Source organism: Chiloscyllium plagiosum, unplaced genomic scaffold (assembly GCF_037043375.1).
Source record: "Chiloscyllium plagiosum isolate Xiang-an unplaced genomic scaffold, Cpla_swu_hap1 HiC_scaffold_36, whole genome shotgun sequence".
NCBI classification, from domain to species: domain Eukaryota; kingdom Metazoa; phylum Chordata; class Chondrichthyes; order Orectolobiformes; family Hemiscylliidae; genus Chiloscyllium; species Chiloscyllium plagiosum.
The window spans coordinates 3,775,324-3,797,180 of record NW_028270174.1 but is presented as its reverse complement, the minus strand read 5'-3'; the positions used below and the strand labels follow the sequence as shown (position 1 = coordinate 3,797,180).

Here is a 21,857-nt window from a genome sequence, read left to right as displayed (position 1 = left end):
TCCTTTCCAACTGTACTCCAAGAGGTTTTCACCTGTGTTTCCCTCAGGTTCCTCTGCATTTCTAGCCATTTAGGACTCAGTGCACATCTGATACTAACTCAATGGAGTAAAGATAGAAATACCAGAGACCATAGAAGTACAATTACAGGTGGATAAAGTCAGGAAACATTAACCTGCCCTGGCTTTTATACAGTAGCAGTACATATATTCCAGAGATTACTAACAGTCTATACTAGAAATCAGTTGAGGCACAGTTGGGGTATTGAATGAATGACTTTATTGTTACATGTATTTGGGAAAATACAGTGAAAACTGTTGTGTCGCCACAATCCAGCGCCATTTTGGATTACAAAATGAATAAGAAAAAATTACTTTGAGACTCATCTTTTGTTTAAATGACAGAAAAATAAGAAATAATATTCAACCTAACAGTCCTTCTTTTCAAGCCCGGCTCCAGGTTTTCTGAAGGTATTCCAGTCTGCGAGCTACAATGAGTCCCTATTCCGGGTCTAGCCGATGCCCCAGGAGTCCCTGCCCTGGGTCTACCACAACCATGAGCCACCTCCTCACTGCCTTCCCCATGAATCCCAGTCCAGCCTCCTCCATGATGACACCTCGTTTCCCACCAAGAAAAAGAAGACAGACGACAAAAACAGAAAAAAAAGGATGCGGCAGACCTGGAGCGGACAGATTGAAGAGCCCAAACGTTATCTACCTTGCTGCTACCACCACTGTGAGAACCTTTGTGCATTTATCTGCATTCATAACAAATCTTATTGGTAGCATCAGTGAGTAAATAGTATCCATTCAGGGAATGGAGTGTCTTGCATTGTTTTTAGTCTCAAGTTGATCTTAAGAATGCAACTCATGGACATTTAGTTCCAGGATACAAACGCTTGCTATTTATACCCAAGCAATAACAGGCATATTAGAGAAAAAGAATGATTTGTGACTGTGAACTTCTTTCATGACTTCAGGACACTCCAAAGCACAGTGCATAGAGGCTGGTACCCTGTCACCAAGTCCCCCTTTATTTACACGGGGAGAGTCCTGGACACTGATCCAGCTCCCTCAGAGCCAGCTCTCAGAGTGAGCCGAATCTCTGACCCTCCTGTTTATATCTGTCAGCCAAAGCTCCCTGAATGAACCAGATTAACAGCCCCAGTTAGGGAACTCAGATTCTATGAGGTCCACCTGGCTGACCCTGTTACAGTCACAACAGTAGCCAGTGAAGTAAGTGCAGTCACTGTTGTACCATAGGAAAAGTGACAGAGGTTTGCATATAGCAAACTGCCACAAACAGAAGTGAGATGAACAGAATTTGCTTGACTGATATTGGCTGATGGTTGACTATTAGCCCGACCACTGGGATGAATGCACCTGCTCATCTTTGAAATAGTGCAAGGAGATCGTTGACATCAGCCTGAGAGGAGCGGAGGGTGCCTTGCTCTAACATTTAATCTGCAAAACAGCACCCTCCAGTAGTGCAGCATTTCCTCTGTATTCCACCAGGAATATTAGCCTGGATAATGCAATCGAGACTATGGAATGGGTCTTGAAGCCACAAGATCACTGACTCAGAGATGTAAATGCTGTCTATTGACTCAGCTGATGCATACGAAACAAAAGCACATCTCAGCAGTTAGCCTTTGATTTAGTTGGCTTGTGCGCAATGGAGGTTCACCACTCACTGGGAGTGGCAGATGAAAGATCCATTGGAATAAAAGGAAGATGATGATATTGAAAACTAACACATTGCATATTGAAATACTAGAAGTCATAAAAACATGCTTAAAACAAAGACAATGAAGCAGAAGACTGCCAGAAGCAAAGTAAATAAAGTGTCAAATGAGACTGTTGACGTGAAAATGTCAATGTAAACAATATTCACAATTTAGTACTTTTTATACTTTTATAGGGCTTGCACGGTACCTTAAAGAATGCACAATCTATATTGCAGTAAGCTGTAGGACATTAAAGAGCGTGCACAACATGCAATCCTGAATGTAAAACTATAAACCTGGTGCTTGAGAACAAAATGACATACATGACTAAATAAAACCCAAAGACAGTTCTAAATACTAAATTCATGCAGAGCATTGATTCAAAGGATGTATTATTATATTGGCTTAGCTGCAGCAATTGATTTGAGGAGCAAAAATATTCTGCAAAAGAAAGCAAGAACTTCTATTCGAGATTCTGAGCTACAAGATAACACACAGTTTTCCGATACCCATGATTGCAGAACGTGTGAGCGTGAAAGCACATCCAGAAATAACTGAACATCTTTCAGTGCACCAATGTGAATTGAAAGATCAGCTGATCTAAGTACAAGACAAGCCAGTTTCTCGATCCTAACATGCTGGAAAATAGTTTCAACTTTACCTGCCAATGTACAGAGTAAATGGGGAAAACTACTATACACAAAAAAAGTAAGGATTTAAGTGGATTATTGGCCCCCTAGACAATGAATTTACATTTAATGAACAGTAATTATGGATGCTTTCTGATTGCTAGTTGGATAATTGTCAGAAGGAAGTTCGCCAACCAGATATTTTGAGTTCATTTTCAAGAGGTTTCATTGAGAGCTCTTCAGGCTGGCAGGCTGTGTGCGCATCATTGTTCTCCCTGTGCTGACATCGGTCCTCCATCTTGGGCAGTGTTGTAAGACCCACATCCACTACACTTCAAACCCAAAACATGGAAGGGCGTGGTGCTATGCAGCTGGCAGTCATTGCACATGATCTGAGGAAGAAACCACACAATCACATCTACAGTCTACCAACCCTGCAGGCAGGAAAGCAACCATTTGTCATTATTTAGTGGCGTCTGTGATTCCACATACCCCAACCTGTTTTACAGCCAATGGAGTACCATTTGAATAGCTGTCACTGTTGTAATGTAGGAAATGCACAATCTATTGCACAGCAAGATCCCACAAACAATAAAAGCACAATTTTCAGTAACGTTGATGGAGAGATAAATATTGACCAAAACACTAGCCAGGACTCCATAAATTCTCTTTGGAATAATGCAAATGGATCTCTTATGTTCACCATAACAGCCTCAGTTAATGTCCAGTTTGAAACACACCACCTCCAACGACGCCGCACTCCCTCAGCAATGACACCAGGAATGGCAGCATCTATTTTATGCACAAGTCCCTGGAGTAGGACATGAACCCATAACCTTCTGGTTCATAGGTGCAACGTACTGTTTCCACTTTCAAAATGGAGCATTGTTACATAGATGGCGATCTAAACAGTCATGCACACTGCAGAATTCAAGTTACTGGTTTCTAGGATCCTATGTGAAATGGCTGGTTCTCATTTAATTATCTCAACTGCAGTATCTGAATGACTTAGTAGACCTTATTGTGGAATGTTACAAGTCAAGTGGGGGGCTGCAGTTGCAATGACAATCTGATCAAGAACAGGTGGTAGATTCGTTGCTGATTCGTTACAACATGCCTGGCTCATGACTTTGGCCCAGTGCCCTAACATCTTGTTATGTGGCTCTCAGTTAAATCTGGTCCGTAATGCTTCCTGAGAGAGCTCACGGTATAGTCGATTAAAAGGTTTTTTTTATAATTGCTATTTTTGGCCATTTGCTATATTAATATCCATCTGAAAGGAAGAGATAATCTAAACCGGAATAATATTCTAACGTCGTGAACATTTCACAGTGACATTAGTAAATGGTTTTAAGTTACAGACATTAAATGTCCACTTTTAACTATTTCTTGGAGATTGTTGCAAATGCTGGATGTTAAATTTGGAAAGTAAAACTCAGCTCTTACCTTAACAACCATATTCTGATAATCTGATGGCATAGCAGTTTGGGCTATTTCCAAGTCAAGTTCCTCCCAATATTTTGTCATGTCCACAGCAGACTGCATACACAAAGGGCATCGATAGGCTCTGAAACAACAGGGAGAAAGTGAAGACTGCAGATCCTGGGGATCAGAATTGAGAATGTGGTGCTGGAAAAGCACAGCTGGTCAGGCAGCATCCGAGGAGCAGAAGAACCGATGTTTTGAGCATACGCTCTTCATTGGGATGAAGACCATATGCTTAAAATGTCGATTCTTTGCTCCTCGGATGCTGCCTGACCAGCTGTGCTTTTCCAGCACCAGACTCTTCCACTCAAACAGCAGGATTATAGAAATGCTTGAACAAAACAGAATCAAAATACAATTGATAGAATTTGGTGTAAAAGTAATCATCAGACTAATGGTGCTCATCAATATTTACACAGAGAGAATGGCAAATTCCTCTTATTTTATTTTGATATTTGTCTCTGTGTTTTAAGTTCCATACTTGATTTGATATTGAGTTCTAACTTGTATAACTTCTCTTTCCAATCTTCCCACTTCCTCTAAACCAAAGGAGTAGCCATGGGCACCCGCATGGGCCCCAGCTATGCCTGCCTCTTCATCGCTTATGTGGAACAGTCCATCTTCCGCAGCTACACTGGCACCACCCCCCATCTTTTCCTCCGCTAAATCGATGACTGTATCGGCGCTACCTTGTGTTCCCACGAGGAGGTTGAACAGTTCATCCACTTTATTAACACGTTCCACCCCGACCTCAAATTTACCTGGATCACCTCAGACTCCTCCCTCCCCTTCCGAGACCTCTCCATTTCTATCTCAGGTGACCGACTCAATACGGACATTCACTATAAACCGATGGACTCCCACAGCTACCTAGATTACACCTCCTCCCACCCTGCCCCCTGTAAAAACGCCATCCCATATTCCCAAATCCTTCGCCTCCGCCGCATCTGCTCCCAGGAGGACCAATTCCACTACCGAACAACCTAAATGGCCTCCTTCTTCAAAGACCGCAATTTCCCCCTAGACGAGGTTGACGATGCTCTCCACCGCATCTCCTCCACTTCCCGCTCCTCCGCCCTTGAACCCCGGCCCTCCAATCGCCACCAGGTCAGAACCCCACTGGTCCTCACCTACCACCCCACCAACCTCCAGAGGCAGGCATCATCCTTCGTCATTTCCGCCACCTCCAAACAGACCCCACCACCAAGGATATATTTCCCTCCCCCTCCCCCATCAGTGTTCCGGAAAGACCACTCCCTCCGCGACTCCAAACCCCCCACCAACCCAACCTTCACTCCCGGCACCTTCCCCTGCAACCGCAAGAAGTGCAAAACTTGTGCCCACACCTCCCCCCTTACTTCCCTCCAAGGCCCCAAGGGATCCTTCTATATCCATCACAAATTCACCTGCACCTCCACATACATCATTTACTGCACCCGATGTGGCCTCCTCTACATTGGGGACACAGGCCGCTTACTTGCGGAACGTTTCAGAGAACACCTCTGGTATACCCGCACCAACCAACCCAACTGCCCTGTGGCTGAATACTTTAACTCCCCCTCCCACTCTGCCAAGGACATGCAGGTCCTTGGCCTCCTCCATCGCCAGACCATGGCAACACAATGCCTGGAGGAAGAGTGCCTCATCTCCGCCTAGGAACCCTCCAACCACAAGGGATGAATGCAGATTTCTCCAGCTTCATTTCCCCTCCCCCCACCTTATCTCAGTCCCAACCCTCAGACTCAGCACCGCTTTTTGACCTGCAATTTTCTTCCCGACCTCTTCCCCCCCACCCCCTCTCCGACCTATCACCCTCACCTTAATCTCCTTCCACCTATTGCATTCCCAATGCCCCTCCCCCAAGTCCCTCCTCCCTACCTTTTATCTTAGCCTGCTTGGCACACCCTCCTCATTCCTGAAGAAGGGCTTATGCCCGAAACGTCGAGTGTCCTGCTCCTTGGATGCTGCCTGAGCTGCTGCGCTTTTCCAGCAACACTTTTTTCAGTTCTAACTTGCATATCCTGGTGTAGAGTTTTGTTACTTGTTAATGGTGTTTCAGATTAGTTTACAAGATCCTTTTGTTTTAAATCTCCAACACTAAATTTCAATGAATGAGTCCATAACCGTTGACAGTAATGATCACTGAACACCCCTTTAAAAAATTCACTCCCTTCCAAATATATCAGCCCTATTTTCTCGGGATGTTTCGTGGATTATATGAAAATAGCAACAGCTTCTGCTGGCAGAATGAGCACGCTCCAGAACCTCAGAGATGGTGATGCTGTCTTGTCAAGAAGTACTGAGGGTATGTCTGAGACAGTAAAGGGAGAAGTTGTTCAAACATTTCTCCTGTTCAACAAATGTTGTCCAAGTCTCACCACTGCAGAAGAGACGGTTTACACCTGTTCTCAGTTATGCAGCTGTGGATACGTATTCTCTTATTAGCTTCAACAGAACAGACGCAGCTTTTGTGATGAGTACATGGATTTCAGTGTTATGTTGCAGATTGCTGGTGAGATGTGAAGCTACCATCAATCTCCAATACTGACGGGTGGAGGTCTGGCATTGACAATGACCCAGGTCCTTTTGATGTTGATGACAAAACTAAATTCAACAAGAAAGAGTTTGCCTACTTTTGGCTGAAGGTGTTGTTCATTACGGATTGCATCATCAGCATAGAATTTGGAAACTTGACACATTTGCGTCTTGTATCTCAGGTCAGCAATGTTGAACAGCTTTTAATTAGTTCTGGTACATAAGTAGACATCCTGTGTATTGAATGTGAAAGCATATGACAGCAGTAGGGAAGATGATGTCAATGAGTGATGGCACCACAATACAAATCTGTTGGACCCCACTGTAGATCTCAAAAGGATCAGTGCTGCACTGTGCTAGCTGACTGTACCCATCTTACTGTCAGGGAAAGTGGAGATCACACTGAGCAGCTTAAAAAGAGAGTCAGTTTTCTTTAGCAAGTCAATTATAGCTCACCCTGATCTGAAACTGGAATTCAGGGCAGATGCACTCAGTCAGGATGGGCAAACCAACAAATCTGTAATTTATTTCTTAAAAATTACGTAGGATCCTTTCAAATCAGTAACTAATAATAATACTTTAAAACACTTACCCTTTGTTAAACAGCATTTCATAGCATGTCCTGGGAGAGATGTGAGAGAGAGATAAAATTACTTTTTATTGTCATTTAGTTATTGGAAGTTCTGACTTCCATTACCTGCAGTCCAATCAAACGATTGGATGCAGTCTCTGAGCAAATGATTATTTACAAAGGCTGATGCTAAAAGCATCTGCTACCACCACAGTTACATACAGAACATTTCAGATCTTAACAACTCACTGTGTGAGACTCCCCTTACCTTTATGTTACGACTGGTTCTTTTGTCAATTCTCTTAAACTGGCCTCTGACTTTTCTGCCACTGGAAACAGCATTTCCAGATTTACTCTATAAGACCCTCGGAGTACCTTTATTTAATCTCTGCATCAAGGAGAATGAACCCAGCTTCTCCAGTCTTTCCTCATTACTGACATTCTTCATCTTTGGCATTAACCTGGTAAAATCTTTTCTGAAAACTTGCCCAAGGTCTGAAGATACTCCGAATTGGCTACAATACTCCTGCAAAGGTCTAACCAGTATTTTATGAATATTTATCATCGTAGATTATTATTCACAATTTCTCTTTAAAACTTATTTCCTCAGTGGTTGCAGAGATTTCCAATAGAAATTTGAATATTTTGAAATGGCTTGCTGATGTCCTCTACAGCCGCATTGTGGTGTCCCGGTTCCTATACTCAGTGCACTGAAAGAATTCAGAAAAAATTTACAAGAATGTTGCCAGGACTGGAAGGTTTCAGCTACAGGGAGAGGCTGAATAAGCTGGGGCTGTTTTTCGTGGAGTTTCAAACTCTAACAGCTGACCTTAGAGGATTATAACAGCGTGATGGGTATGAATTGGGTGAATAGTCCTGGTCGGTAAAAACAATAACTGCAGATGCTGGAAACCAGATTCTGGATCAGTGGTGCTGGAAGAGCACAGCAATTCAGGCAGCATCCGACGAGCAGCTTGTTGGATGCTGCCTGAATTGCTGTGCTCTTCCAGCACCACTGATCCGGAAAGTCCAGGTCTTTTACCCAGGGTAGGGTGCTCCAAAGTTAGAGGCCATAGGTTTAAGGTGAAAGGGGAAAGATTTAAAAGGGACCTCAAGGGCAACATTTTCACACAGAGGGTGGTGCCTGTATGGAATGAACTGCCACAGGAAGCAGAGAAGGTTGGTACAATTACAGCATTTAAAAGGCACCTGGATGGGTCTATGAATAGGGAGGTTTGAGAGGGATATGTGCCAAATACTGGAAAATGAGACTAGATTAATTTAGGATATCTGGTCGGCATGGACGAGTTGGACTGAAGGGTCTGTTTCCATGCTGTACATCTCCATGACCAGGAAGGTTGACAAGGGCAGGGTAGTAGATGTAGTCAATATGGTTTTCAGTAAGGCCTTTGCTAAGGTTCCAGAGAGTAGGCTGTTCTGAAAGGTTAGATTGTGTGGAATCCAGGGCAAGTTGGCAAATTGGATACAAAATTGGCTTGATGGTAGTAAGTAGAGGATAATAGTGGAAGGATGCTTGTCGGACTGGAGACCTGTGACTAGTGGATTGCCTCAGGGATTAGTGCTGGGCCCATTGCTGCTTGCTATCTATATCAATGATTTGGATGAGAATGTACAAGGCATGATTAGTAAGTTGGTTGATGATACTAAAATAGGTGGTATTGTGGACAGTGAAGAAAGTTATCAGAAATTGCAGCAGGAACTTGATCAGCTGGGGAAGTGGGCGAAGAAATGGCAAATAGAGTTTAATATAGATAAGTGTAAGGTCTTGCATTTTGGAATGTCAAATCAAGTTCGGAGTTTCATGGTGAGTAGCAGGGCCTTAAAGAGTGTAGTGGAACTTGGAGTTTAGGGTCACAGTCTCTGAAAGTGGAGTCACAGATAGACAGGGCAATGAAGAAAGCTTTTGGCACAATGGCCTTCATCAGTCAGAGCATCGAGTATAGAAGTTGGGCAGTTATGTATAGTTGTACAGGACTATGAGCCAACACTTGGAGTATTATGTTCAGTTTTGGTCACCTTTGCTCTAGGAAGGATGTTATTAAACTGGAAAGAGTGCAGAAGAAATTTACAAGGATGTTGCTTGGACTCAATGGTCTGAGTACAGCTCTATGACTCTATCATGATCCTTTGCTTTCATGCTCTATGTCCATCATTTTACTCATCGATCCACTCTACCTTCCGACTAACCAATCACAATAACCCCCTACCTGCATCCACCTATCACCATCCTACCTCACCTGCCCCTAGTCCCTCCTCCCTCCCTCATCTGGACTCCCTCCTCCTCTCCAGTCCTGACTTTCCTGCTCCTCGGATACTGTCTGACCTGCTGGGCTTTTCCAGCTCCACATCTATTGACTCCAGCTTCCAGTATCTACAGTTCTCACTGTCGCCAGGACAAAATAAAGTAACCATTATTGGAGTAACATTACAGCTAATGTCATAAATTACAACTTACGATGCAAACAGGCCTTGCAGCCCAACTGAACTCTGCTGAGATGCACCAGACGATATTAATTCAAGCAGAGTTCCACAGTTCTCTCCAATTGCCAGTTGTTGAAAATCACAACCATCAGCACATATCCCCCAATTTACAAGGAGGCTCCTGGGGTACTCTTTACACTGTAATAGCCCTTACAAATCTTTCCCTCTCTTAATCCAGATCAGAAGGCACACAATACCACACTATAGTCCAACAGGTTTATTTGAAATCACAAGCTTTCGGAGCGCTGCTCCTTTGTCTGGTGAAGTGAAGCACAGAATTGGTAGGCAGAGAGATCAAAAGATTGTATGTAGGGTGTGAGCTGAGTGTCGACGGCTGAGTAACAAGTCTCTGCGTGTGATGAAAAATGTCAGACGGTGTGAGTAAAATGTCAACCGCTGAATAGCAAGTGAAGGGACGCCCTATGACCTTTGGGGCAGCACGGTGGCTCAGTGGTCAGCTTTGCAGTCTCACAGCACCAGGGACCCGAGTTCGATTCCCACCTCAGGCGACTGTTTGAGTGGAGTTTGCACATTCTCCCCATGTCTGCATGGGCTTCATCTGGGTGCTCCGGTTTCTTCCCACAATGTGCAGGTCAGGTGAATTGGCCATGCTAAATTGCCCATAGTGTTAGGTGCATTAGTCAGGGGTAAATACAGGGTTAGGGAATGGGTCTGGGTGGGTTACTCTTCGGACGGTTGGTGTGGACTTGTTGGGCTGAAGGGCCTGTTTCCATACTGTAGGGAATCTAATCTAATACCATCACATGTGGGAACACCACCCACCATGTACATGGCAGATACTCATGAGATTCAGTCAATATTGTCTATTTCATACATTGCAGGCAAGGATGCCCCAAGGCATGGTTTATTGGTGAGATCATACAGACATTATGACAATTGATGAATGGACACCGCGTAATAATTGCCAGCCAGGAAATATTCCCTCCCAGTTGGGGAACACCTCAGTGGTCAAGGACATTCAGCCTCCTATCTTCGGGTAAGCTTCCTCCAAGGCAGCCTTCGTGTTATACAACAATACAGAATCACCAAACAGAAACTGATAAGCCAAGTTCGGTACCCATGAAGACAGCGTCAACTGTGATTTGGAATTCATGTTGGGCTGTATCTATAAAATCTTCCGTACTGCCCTGTTTTGACACTATCACTTTGATAACTTGTGATCACTCGACCTTAATTAGTTTGTACAGTTTTGGATTACTTGTTACCCTTGGCATGTGACTCTTATACATTCATGTTATTTCAGCCATTTGGTTTGTCTCCAGCACCACCTGATTTTTAATATTTTGTAATTATATCTCTGCCTCAATTAGTCAGATCGTAGGTCATCCCTTCACTTGCTATTCAGCTGTTAACACTTTATTCACACTGTCTGACTCTTTTAATCACCTGCGGAGACTTGTTCTTCATCCGTCAACACTCTACTCCCACCTGTTGGATAGTCTTTTGATCTATTTGCGCCTATGTGCTTCTGTCTCACCTCATCTCATGAAGGAGCAACACTCCAAACCCTTGTGATTTCAAATAAACCTGCTGGACCTGGTGTCATGTGACTTCCGACCTTGTCCACACTAGTCCATATTGGCACCTCCACATCATCTCTTAATCCAGGTTTTCCCTTTTTAATTCCCTTTCTGTCTCAATTTCCTGCCCTTAATTTCCTTTTCCACTGTCCCTCTGCTTCTTCATCAATCTTAAATCTATTAAGCACGCAGACTATCCATCCTGCTATTCACACCCTTTTGCCCTCTCCATGCTATTAATCAGTTTCCACCACCAGCAAGTTGCAAGCAAAAATATTTGAGTTTAAATCTAACTAACGGGGTCACATTATGAGATGCCCCACTCTAGGAAATTGAGGGACATTTGATTTCTCTCCAATCTGCTTCCTACCCTCTCTCCACACTGTACCAACCCATCATCCCAACCAAAACCAGCTGTTTATTAACTTTTGCATGTTTCACTAACTCACAGCCTGGTCTACTATCAATCAGCTGAGCTCAGAGTGATGTCATGACCAAACTTGTGACTCCAACTCATGATCCTTAGTTGGCTGAGGAGCAAAACTGCATGAAATTCAAATACATCTCATTCCTAACATACTGACAGCTCAGAGAGAAAAATAATAAATAATTTTAGTTTTTCGACACGTACCAAACCATGCATTAAAGCATTAATACACTGGTGTGAGTTGCCTCTTTATTCATGTGGGATATTTAGTTTTCGGGTCGTCATATATGAAAACAAGTTGTCTGTTGACTTTTCTTCCCTTTGTTGATTCCTACATTAACCCTCCATGGTACCAACAGGGACTCGAACCAAGGGCCTAGTTGTGATAATTTAGCTGCTGTTGTACTGCTGCTCAAACCCTCACACACAGTGCCAAGATAATGGATTTGCTTATTAGCAGCTGACAGACCTTTATTCAATGCCTGGACTGGAACTTTAACTTTAGCACAACTGCAAGGCAGTTTCTGTTTCATACTGACTTTCATGTAACAATGTAAACCTGAAGACAGGGACTAACCCCAATTTCATGATGGGGAGACTGCAGTCCCACTGCTTAAAATAAAGAGACTGCATTATCATGCTGCTTGGGATCAGATAAGGAGGCTGCAGACTCACTGCCTAAGTTACATAAGAAGGTTTCTGTCATATTGTTGGGTTGGAATAAGGATGAGCTAGGTTTAACTCCAGTGCATTGACTAATGGTTTGAGGAGGACAGACTTTTTAATTCCTTACACTTAGTTCCGGGCAGCAATTTATTAGGGAGAGAGTGAGGTCTGCAGATGCTGGAGATCAGAGATGGAAATGTGTTGCTGGAAAAGCGCAGCAGGTCAGGCAGCATCTAGGGAACAGGAGAATCGACGTTTCGGGCATTAGCCCTTCTTCAGGGCTCCTGAAGATGGGCTAATGCCCGAAACGTCGATTCTCCTGTTCCCTAGATGCTGCCTGACCTGCTGCGCTTTTCCAGCAACACATTTCCAGCAGCAATTTATTACCCAGCTGAAGCCCACCGTGTTTCTACTGGTCTGAGTAAGCCCAAGCAACAATTAGAAGAGGAACCAACACCAAGGGTCAATTCCTTAATCTGTGCCATACTTTTCATTTTCTTGTTTACTTCACTTTCAGTAGCTCCCCAACATGCTGTCAAATACTGCGAAGTATTTTAGAATAAATGCCCTTTTAAATTGTCTTTAGTCAACAGCTGAAGGTCTCACACTCTCATCAGTTCCTCTCAGTAGTGATCTGAACGTAGTATGCATTCTTCAGTCAAGGAAAGAATTTGGTACACTTACTTGTGAAGAAGATGACCACAGGTCAGGACATGAGCCCCAATACGAGAAGTATGAATATCCTATGACAACAAAATTAAACCAGCAAATGATTAAACAGAATAAAACAAGAGGGGTATTTCGGATTATAAGATAAATTCAGCAGTTTCAGCAGAGATTCAATGGAAGTGCACAGGTCAGAGAAGCTATAGAACACTGGTCTAAAACAAGCCTAAACACAAGCACAGAGTAATTGGGCTTAAATGGCCTGTTGTGCTTTACAAATGCAATCCATCTTTATTCATCTGAGTGCAGCACTCTACCAGAAGCAGGATATCACTGGACATATTTATCATCGGAATCTAATTTTTTATCCAAAGCCTGATACTGCCATACATCAGTTCAATTATACAACTATCAAGGTAAACAACAATGACTTGTGTTTATATAGCATCTTAACATAATAAAGCAGTGGTAGTCCAAAATGCTTCACAGGAACACTACATGACAACAAAAATATAGCAGCAAAATAGAACACAAAAGGGAATATTAAGTCAAAAACGAAAAGCCTGGTCAAAGAAGTGACTTAAAGGAGGAGAATAAGGTGGAGAGACCGAACGGTGTAGGGAGAGAATTCCAAACCTTGGGACTGAGGCACAGCTCCCAATGGTGGAACAATTAAAATTGGGGATGCACAAGAGGTCAGAATTAGAAGAGTTTAAGTATCTCAGGGGGTTAAAAACCAAAAGAAATGTGAATGTTGGATTTCAGAACAAAACAGAAATTGCTGGAAAGACCTAGCAGGTCTGGCAGCATCTTGAGAGAGAAAGCAGTGTTAATGTGTCAGGTTTGGGCTCTATCTCCACCTATCTTTCATTCCTTACCCCTTCCCCAATCTATTTACTACATAAACACCAAATGTTTCCCTTGGTACTATCAGTTTGGAGGAAGGGTCACTGACCCGAAATGTTAACGCTGGTTTATACAGATGTTGCTAGACCTGCTAAGCTTTTCCAGCAATTTCTGTTTTTTTGTATCTCAGAGTTGGGGATTGGAGGAGGTTTCACAGCAACTCATTGAGGGATTTGAAAACAAAGACGAGAAGTTTAAATCAAGACATTGCTTGACTGAGAGTCAATAGTCAGCGAAATCAGAAGTGCTAGAGAATCAGTACTGAAAACACCAAGTGTTGGAGGTCACAGCATATCAGACAGCATCCATGGAGAGAGAACAAGCTAATGTTTCAAGTCTAGATGCCTCTTCGTCAGAGCTGAAGTGAACTGGTGAGAGTGCAAACTGGGCAATGCAGCATCATTAAGGGTCCGCTAGAGTTACAGATCCAGTCACAAATCTGGCCAGCTGTGCAGTGATTGCAATTAGATCTGCCAGACTTCATAGCATGAGTTCCCTGATTGGGGTTATTAATCTGGTCTAATCGGGGGCCCTGGCTGACAGATAAGAACACAGAGTCAGCACTGCCCTTTGTCACTGGGCTGCTTTGTCTGGTGTTTCCTTTCTTCCTGGTGGTGGAAAATGAATAAAGATTTACATACTTGTTGCTCTTCACTGTGTCCTACACCTGTACACACATGGCATGGGTGCTGGGGAAGAATAAGCACTACCACATTTAAAAATTAAAGAAAAAAAAAGAGAAAAAAATAAATAGGAGTGTCAGAACCCAAGTGTCAGCATTGCCCTTTGTCTAGAGGGGCACTGCTTGTCATTGGCCACACTGGTGCTTCCTTTCTTCCTGGTGGTGGAATATAATTAAAGATGTAGACACTAGTTGTTCCTCACTGTGTCTCACACCTACACACACACACACACACCATGGGTGCTGGGGAATGAATAAGCACTATCGCTGTTAGGTAGTAGTGTGGGGGTTTATAAAAGAAAAAAAAGATTAGAATCTCCTCAGTACAAATTATAACCAGGAGAACAGAATCTCCTCAGTTCAGTTGACTGTCAAAAAAAAGCACAAGTGTTGCCCAGGCAGCTGGGTGCGACCCAATCCCAGGGACAATGGCAGGTGGGGAGTTTGACAACAGGGTATGCTTCTGTAGTGTAGTGGTTATCATGTTCGCCTCCCACGTAGAACCTCTTGGTTCAAAACCATGTTGGAACTGGAACTAGAACTGAAACTGAGGAGCTGTCCTACAGGCGACCCAATGACATTGCTTGGTGGCTCTATTGGCACAACTGATCAATGCCGGGTACTTAACGGAGCATAAAATGCCACGGTTGTAAGTTCAATCCTCATATAAAGTTGCTTTGGCAGGATCCTGGGCTGGGCGCTGCCGCAGGATATAGTGAGCAGGGCAGCGGTAGACATCCAGTTCATGACCATTGCCATTCACACCTTAAAATGGCAGTGCTCGGACCAGACGTAGTGCACCAGTTGGAGGATGCTCAGGTGTGCGGTGGGATCCCGTCCACGCTCACCCCAGCCCAGACAAAATTTCACATTGGCCCCAAGGTCCCGTACTTCCTGCAGGAGCCTGTCCCCCACAACCTGAGCTGCCACCGGAATTTTAGTTTTGTCCCCTTTAGGGACGAAAAACGGTGGGCCCTGAACAGACTGCTACTGCACACAGTCCAACTCTTCTCCCTCATTCAACACCCAGACACGCCTTGGCATGCCCACTTACCAGGAGTCCTCGCTCTTTCCCTCGGGGATCTGGGGTGGAGGGTGTTGTACGCAGCGGTCCCCTGCAACCACAGGGGCATGGGCTCCCAGCCCAACTGCTTGTTCTGTGGTGCAGTGGAGTCTGTATACCATGTATATATTGGGTGTGGGCACTTGCATGCCTCTGTTTTTTGGTTGCTCTTCAGTCCCATGCTCCTGATCTTCGGGCACCCGGTACGGAGGAGGGAGGGCAGGTCTGAAGACTTCCTCGTGGGTCTGCTCCTGGGCCTGGCCAAACTGGCCATAAACAGGTCCAGGCAGTGGGCCGCAGAGTGGTCATTATGGCTGATTGCCTGCCCCTCTTGCGCGGTTATGTTCGAGACTGGGTGTCCCTGGAGAAGGAACATGCGGTGTCTACCGACACCCTCAAAATGTTCAGGGAAAGGCGGGCAATGCAGAGAGTGGAGTGTTTTATTTCCCACTCCAAATTTATTTTGATTTAATCCCTTCCCTCCCTTTCACGTTTTTGATCATGCAGCATCGCCCTTTATTGAGAAGGGCACAGCTCGTCACTGACCACTCTAGTGTTTTCTTTCTTCCTGATGGTGGAATATAAATAAAGGTTTACACACTTGTTTTTCACCGTGTCTCACACCTGCACACACACACCATGGGTGCTGGGGAAAAAAATAAGCACTACCGCAGTTAGGCAGTAGTTTTGGGGGGGGGGGGGGGGGGGGTGGCAGAAGAGAGAGAGAGAAGAAAATGAAAAACAAAGAACAAGTGTCAGAGGTTCTATTCTCTCAGAGCTGGCTCAGTGGTAAAGGGTGATTTGGTTACTGGATACTGGCCTCTGGCCAGTTTATTTCAAGCTGCTTTGTAATTAGTGCAACAGATACATATTTACTTTGAGAAGCAAGCAGGTTTTCTCAGAATCTATTAAAAACATATAATACCATTAAAAAAGTTCATTAAACAGAAGTTTACAAACTGTCCAATCCAGCAAATGTAAAATAGATAATATGTACACGTTGGATATGCAGTTCAGTTAGTTTGTTGTAATCATATTGTAGGACAATCCTAGAATCAGGTAAATAGGAAAATGTACACCCACTCCAGAAACAAACTGAAGACCAATTTCATATTCAACAACTACTCTTGGTGAGTTTGATCTTACCTCCATGCACACTGGACAGTTCTGCCGGGAAACATTTTCAACACACTGCACAGAAAGGAAACTTACTGTCAATATTCAAATACCATTAACCATAAGTCCTTTTCTACACAACCTATGTCAAATACCAGAACATATCAGCATTAATATATTGGCGTCACTGCAAGCATTACTGAAACAAGTATCAAAAAACAATTATCATTGACAAATGCCAAAACATGATAAACATATGTGAAACCTGTCTGGCATTTCTTGGGTGCAAGGGAAACTCAGAGCAATGTACAGGATGACAACATAGAACTGACGGTGGAAAAGCATGGAAGCAGATTAAACTTCCAAGACACAATTCAATATATACTTGAAGGGAAACATTTACCAGGCTCCAGGGAGGAGCAAGAGCATGGAATTAATAGAACATAGAACAATACAGCACAGAACAGGCCCTTCGGCCCACAATGTTGTGCCGAACATTTGTCCTAGCTTAAGCACCTATCCATGTGGAGAAAGTGAGGTCTGCAGATGCTGGAGATCAGAGCTGAAAATGTGTTGCTGGAAAAGCGCAGCAGGTCAGGCAGCATCCAGGGAACAGGAGAATCGACGTTTCGGGCATAAGCCCTTCTTCAGGAACGAGGAAAGTTTGTCCAGCAGGCTAAGATAAAAGGTAGGGAGGAGGTACTTGGGGGAGGGGCGTCGGAAATGTGATAGGTGGAAAGAGGTCAAGGTGAGGGTGATAGGTCAGACTGGGGTGGGGGCGGAGAGGTCAGGAAGAAGATTGCAGGTTAGGAAGGCGGTGCTGAATTCGATGGATTTGACTGAGACAAGGTGGGGGGAGATGACCTCTTTCCACCTATCACATTTCCGACGCCCCTCCCCCAAGTCCCTCCTCCCTACCTTTTTTCTTAGCCTGCTGGACAAACTTTCCTCGTTCCTGAAGAAGGGCTTATGCCCGAAACGTCGATTCTCCTGTTCCCTGGATGCTGCCTGACCTGCTGCGCTTTTCCAGCAACACATTTTCAGCACCTATCCATGTACCTATCCAATTGCCGCTTAAAGGTCACCAATGATTCTGACTCTGCCACTCCCACAGGCAGCACATTCCATGCCCCCACCACCCTCTGGGTAAAGAATCTACCCCTGACATTCCCCCTATACCTTCCACCCTTCACCTAAAATTTATGTCTCCTTGTAACACTCTGTTGTACCCGGGGAAAAAGTTTCTGACTGTCTACTCTATCTATTCCCCTGATCAACTTATAAACCTCTATCAAGTCACCCCTCATCCTTCGCCGTTCCAATGAGAAAAGGCCTAGCACTCTCAACCTATCCTCGTACGACCTATTCTCCATTCCAGGCAACATCCTGGTAAATCTCCTCTGCACCCTCTCCAAAGCTTCCACATCTTTCCTAAAGTGAGGCAACCAGAACTGCACACAGTACTCCAAATGTGGCCTTACCAAGGTCCTGTACAGCTGCAACATCACCTCACGACTCTTGAATTCAATCCCTCTGCTAATGAACGCTAATACACCATAGGCCTTCTTACAAGCTCTATCCACCTGAGAGGCAACTTTCAAAGAGCTATGAACATAGACCCCAAGATCCCTCTGCTCCTCCACCTCACTAAGAACCCTACTGTTAACCCTGTATTCCGCATTCTTATTTGTCCTTCCAAAATGGACAATCTCACACTTGACAGGGTTGAACTCCATCTGCCACTCCTCAGCCCAGCTCTGCATCATATCTAAGTCCCTTTGCAGCCGACAACAGCCCTCCTCACTATCTACAACTCCACCAATCTTCGCATCATCTGCAAATTTACTGACCCACCCTTCGACTCCCTCTTCCAAGTCATTAATAAAAATTACAAACAACAAAGGACCCAGAACTGATCCCTGCAGAACTCCACTTATAACTGGGCTCCAGGCTGAATATTTACCATCTACCACCACTCTCTGACTTCGACCGGTTAGCCAGTTCTCTATCCAACTGGCCAAATTTCCCTCTACTCCATGCCTCCTGACTTTCCGCATAAGCCTACCACGGGGAACCTTATCAAATGCCTTACTAAAATCCATGTCACTACATCCACTGCTCTACCCTCATCCACATGCTTGGTCACCTCCTCGAAGAATTCAATAAGACTTGTAAGGCAAGACCTACCCCTCACAAATCCGTGCTGGCTGTCCCTAATCAAGCAGTGTCTTTCCAGATACTCATAAATCCTATCCCTCAGTACCCTTTCCATTACTTTGCCTACCACCGAAGTACGACTAACTGGCCTGCGGGGTTATCCCTATTCCCTTTTTTGAACAGGGGCACAACATTTGCCACTCTCCAGTCCCCTGAGACCACCCCAGGTAATAGGGCAGCTCTATCAAAGAACTAGTACAGGCACAACCAGCTCTTTTCATGCCACGATGAAAACTAATAAAAGTTTTTTTTAAAATTTGATTTCACTGCTAGCTTTTTGTTGTGAAGGTGAACCCTTTCCTATCATGTAGTGACTTAAGGATGCTTTCAAGTTTCATTTATGCTTTAACAACACTGATGTCAGAGTAGTATTTGAGCCAGTCTGATGCATTTTGAGTTTTATCTTAAAGTCAACTTGTATCTGATCACAGACTAATCTTATTTCAACATCTAATCTACTAGCCAAGGTAATGATAGGTGTATGGGGTAGCTGGTTTGTCAAAGAATACAGTCACATGTTGTCAGCAAAAATCCAACAGGAGGCACAGAGCTAAAGCAGCGTCAAATCAGCACATCACTTCCTGCAGAATCTACAAGTCATCAGTTTCTTACAGACTCTCTCTCTGGTCAAACATGGGGAGTAATGTGCTTCAAAGTGATAAGCTCCATCATAACCGCTTCAGATAACAACAACTAGCACAGTTACTCTTTCAGTATCAATGTACAATAGGCACACTATCAATCTTCATCTACATGTCAGCTTGGCTCAGTGACTTTGCCCAAATCAACAAGTTATATTTAAACAAGTCTCCAATACAACAAGTTGAACCCTCAGGAAATATGATATTGTCCTATATATAAACAGCAGAAAAGTTCATGTAAATAATTTATAACCTTTTGCTATATATATACACATTTATGAAATAGTGTTTAAATTCTGAATGAAGAGAGTGAACATTTTATTCAAAGGTTTAATTAACTTTTCAAAATAATAGCCGGTCCAAAGATAATATTTAATTCATATTTAGTCTAGGCGGACCAGTAGCGTTTGCACATTGCATCACACCCAACACTAATCAAATGTACTCATTATACTCATTATTTGATTTATCCATGAATTAAGAAAGGTTTGTAGCATGATTCAGGTGAGATTGCCAGTTTGTTTTTAAATGTAGAAAAGTACTGCCCCAAATACTGTAGTGTGTAAATGAGGGCAGGATCTACTAGTGGTTTCCAGACTTAACAGCACAGAAACTGGGCACACAAGTTGCTCCCCTAACAGTACAACCCTCCATTCAGTTTGCCCTTCACATACTCATCTAACTTCCTTTTAAATATTCTTTTTTATTTGGCAGCTATTTATGTCAACCTGACAGTTGTTTTCAATCAAACTACATTTTTTTAATAATAATTTTTCTTTCCACTGTTGGCTTTTGACATTTGTACCTCTGCTGCCACCTGTGGGCAGGAATATGTACAGTCTGAATCACAAGGACTGCTCAGCCATCAAGATGCTTAGCAAATAAACTGCAGAAGCAGGATGATATATTCATTCTTTTTCTCTCCACTCATCCTCAACAAAGTTCCCATAATAAAACCAGAATTACTTCTCCTGGAATACGCTGCAAGGTGAGGTGATAGAAACAGATGACAGCAACATTTAAGAGACATTTAGACAGACACATGAACAGACAGGAAACAGAGGGATGCAGACCACTTGTAGGGAGGTGGGATTAATTTAGAATTGTATCCTGGCCAGCACAGACATGGCTGGCTGAAAGGCCTGCTCCTGTGCAGCACTGTTCTATGTAAAATGCAGTGACTGGGTGATAGCTATATCATACAATGTAAGCACAAAAATAATCCAGTCATTTATACCAGGCAAAATTGATAGATAATTTAGCCAATCATCTTCATCTGGATAGGACTTGTGCTAATTTGTGAATCTGGTAAAATTAGTTCAGTTTTAATTAACTTGCACAAACACATGCAGAGAACTAATTTACAAGAATTAGTTGTGTGAAGACCCGCAATGCAAATTTGATGAATATGATTAACAGCTATACTGTTATTTCACATATAAACCAAATAAAAGTCAAGACTCAGGTTATTCAAAAACCAGTTTAGCCAAAATTAAAAGCTGGAATCACTCAGATCCAGCAGAATGTGTGGGGACTGCAGGGAAGGAGCAATCGAGCAGAATAGGACAGCTCCACCAAAGAGTCAGCACAGACACAACGGACTGCTACTGCGCAGTGACAAAACCGTTGTGCTGGCAGCATTTTCTTCGAAAGGGATCAAGTGAACCCATTTCTGTTATGTAGTCAAGTTAGTTAAGGATGCTTTCATATTGCATTTATGCTGTAACCACATTGATGCAAGGGAAGCAAAGTGGCATTTGAACCACAGCCTTTCAGGTTGTATCTGAAGCATTTTAAGTTTTATCTTAAAGTCAATTTGTGTCTGATCACATACTAGGTAATAGATAGGTGCTGCCCGCTGAAGCCCTGACACCTCAGTAAACAACAAGAGTGGTTTACCTTGTGGTTCCCACGGAGATGAGTAGCTAGACACAGGTTACATTTCACGCAATGGAAAAAATCATCTTTAGGCCCAATTCTGCTTGGAAGATATTTTAAAAATGTTATGAAACAGCATAATTACATCAATGCAGTGCCACTGGTAACCATGTTCCCCACCATCCCCACTGCCACATGTTTGAGCAATTATTTGATCACTTTTCTTGTTACCAGAGATGGAAATTTCTGAGAGATGAGAATAACTGTCCCTTAAATGCTCTGAACAGACGTTCTCAAGGGCAATTAGGAATAAGCAACAAATGCTTATCTTGTCAGTGATGTTCACATTTCATGAAATAATGTTTTAAAAATCAGCTTTATGTTATTTTCCCCAACTTAGAAGAATTGAGGAAAATGAAAATCCAGTTGAGCTTGGAACATGCTGCAGATTTTAAGAACTTTCTATAATCCATTTAGACAGCAATGTGTTCAGCTCTGACAAGCGCAGACCACAAACTGCAAACCGTACACACCATTAAAGAAAGATATGATCATCCCTTGTTAGCAAAGAACTACAACCTGAAACAATTTTGTTTTCTAGCTCATTA

The 21,857-nt window shown here is 43.4% G+C and overlaps 1 protein-coding gene across 2 annotated transcripts in view; it reads right to left on the bottom strand.

The window, feature by feature from the left end:
- Positions 1-254: 254 nt before the first annotated feature.
- rchy1 (ring finger and CHY zinc finger domain containing 1) overlaps positions 255-21,857 on the bottom strand; it is a 45,413-nt gene continuing 23,810 nt past the window's right edge. For both annotated transcript variants that reach the window (XM_087979883.1, XM_087979884.1), the window contains 6 exons: positions 21,271-21,349; positions 16,544-16,588; positions 12,765-12,823; positions 6,966-6,995; positions 3,800-3,920; positions 255-2,745 (listed from right to left, as the gene is read on the bottom strand). In XM_087979883.1, coding sequence (XP_087836009.1) covers positions 2,617-2,745; positions 3,800-3,920; positions 6,966-6,995; positions 12,765-12,823; positions 16,544-16,588; positions 21,271-21,349 — 463 coding nt within the window. In that variant the 3' untranslated portion in view covers positions 255-2,616. The remainder of the gene's footprint in view (positions 2,746-3,799; positions 3,921-6,965; positions 6,996-12,764; positions 12,824-16,543; positions 16,589-21,270; positions 21,350-21,857) is intronic.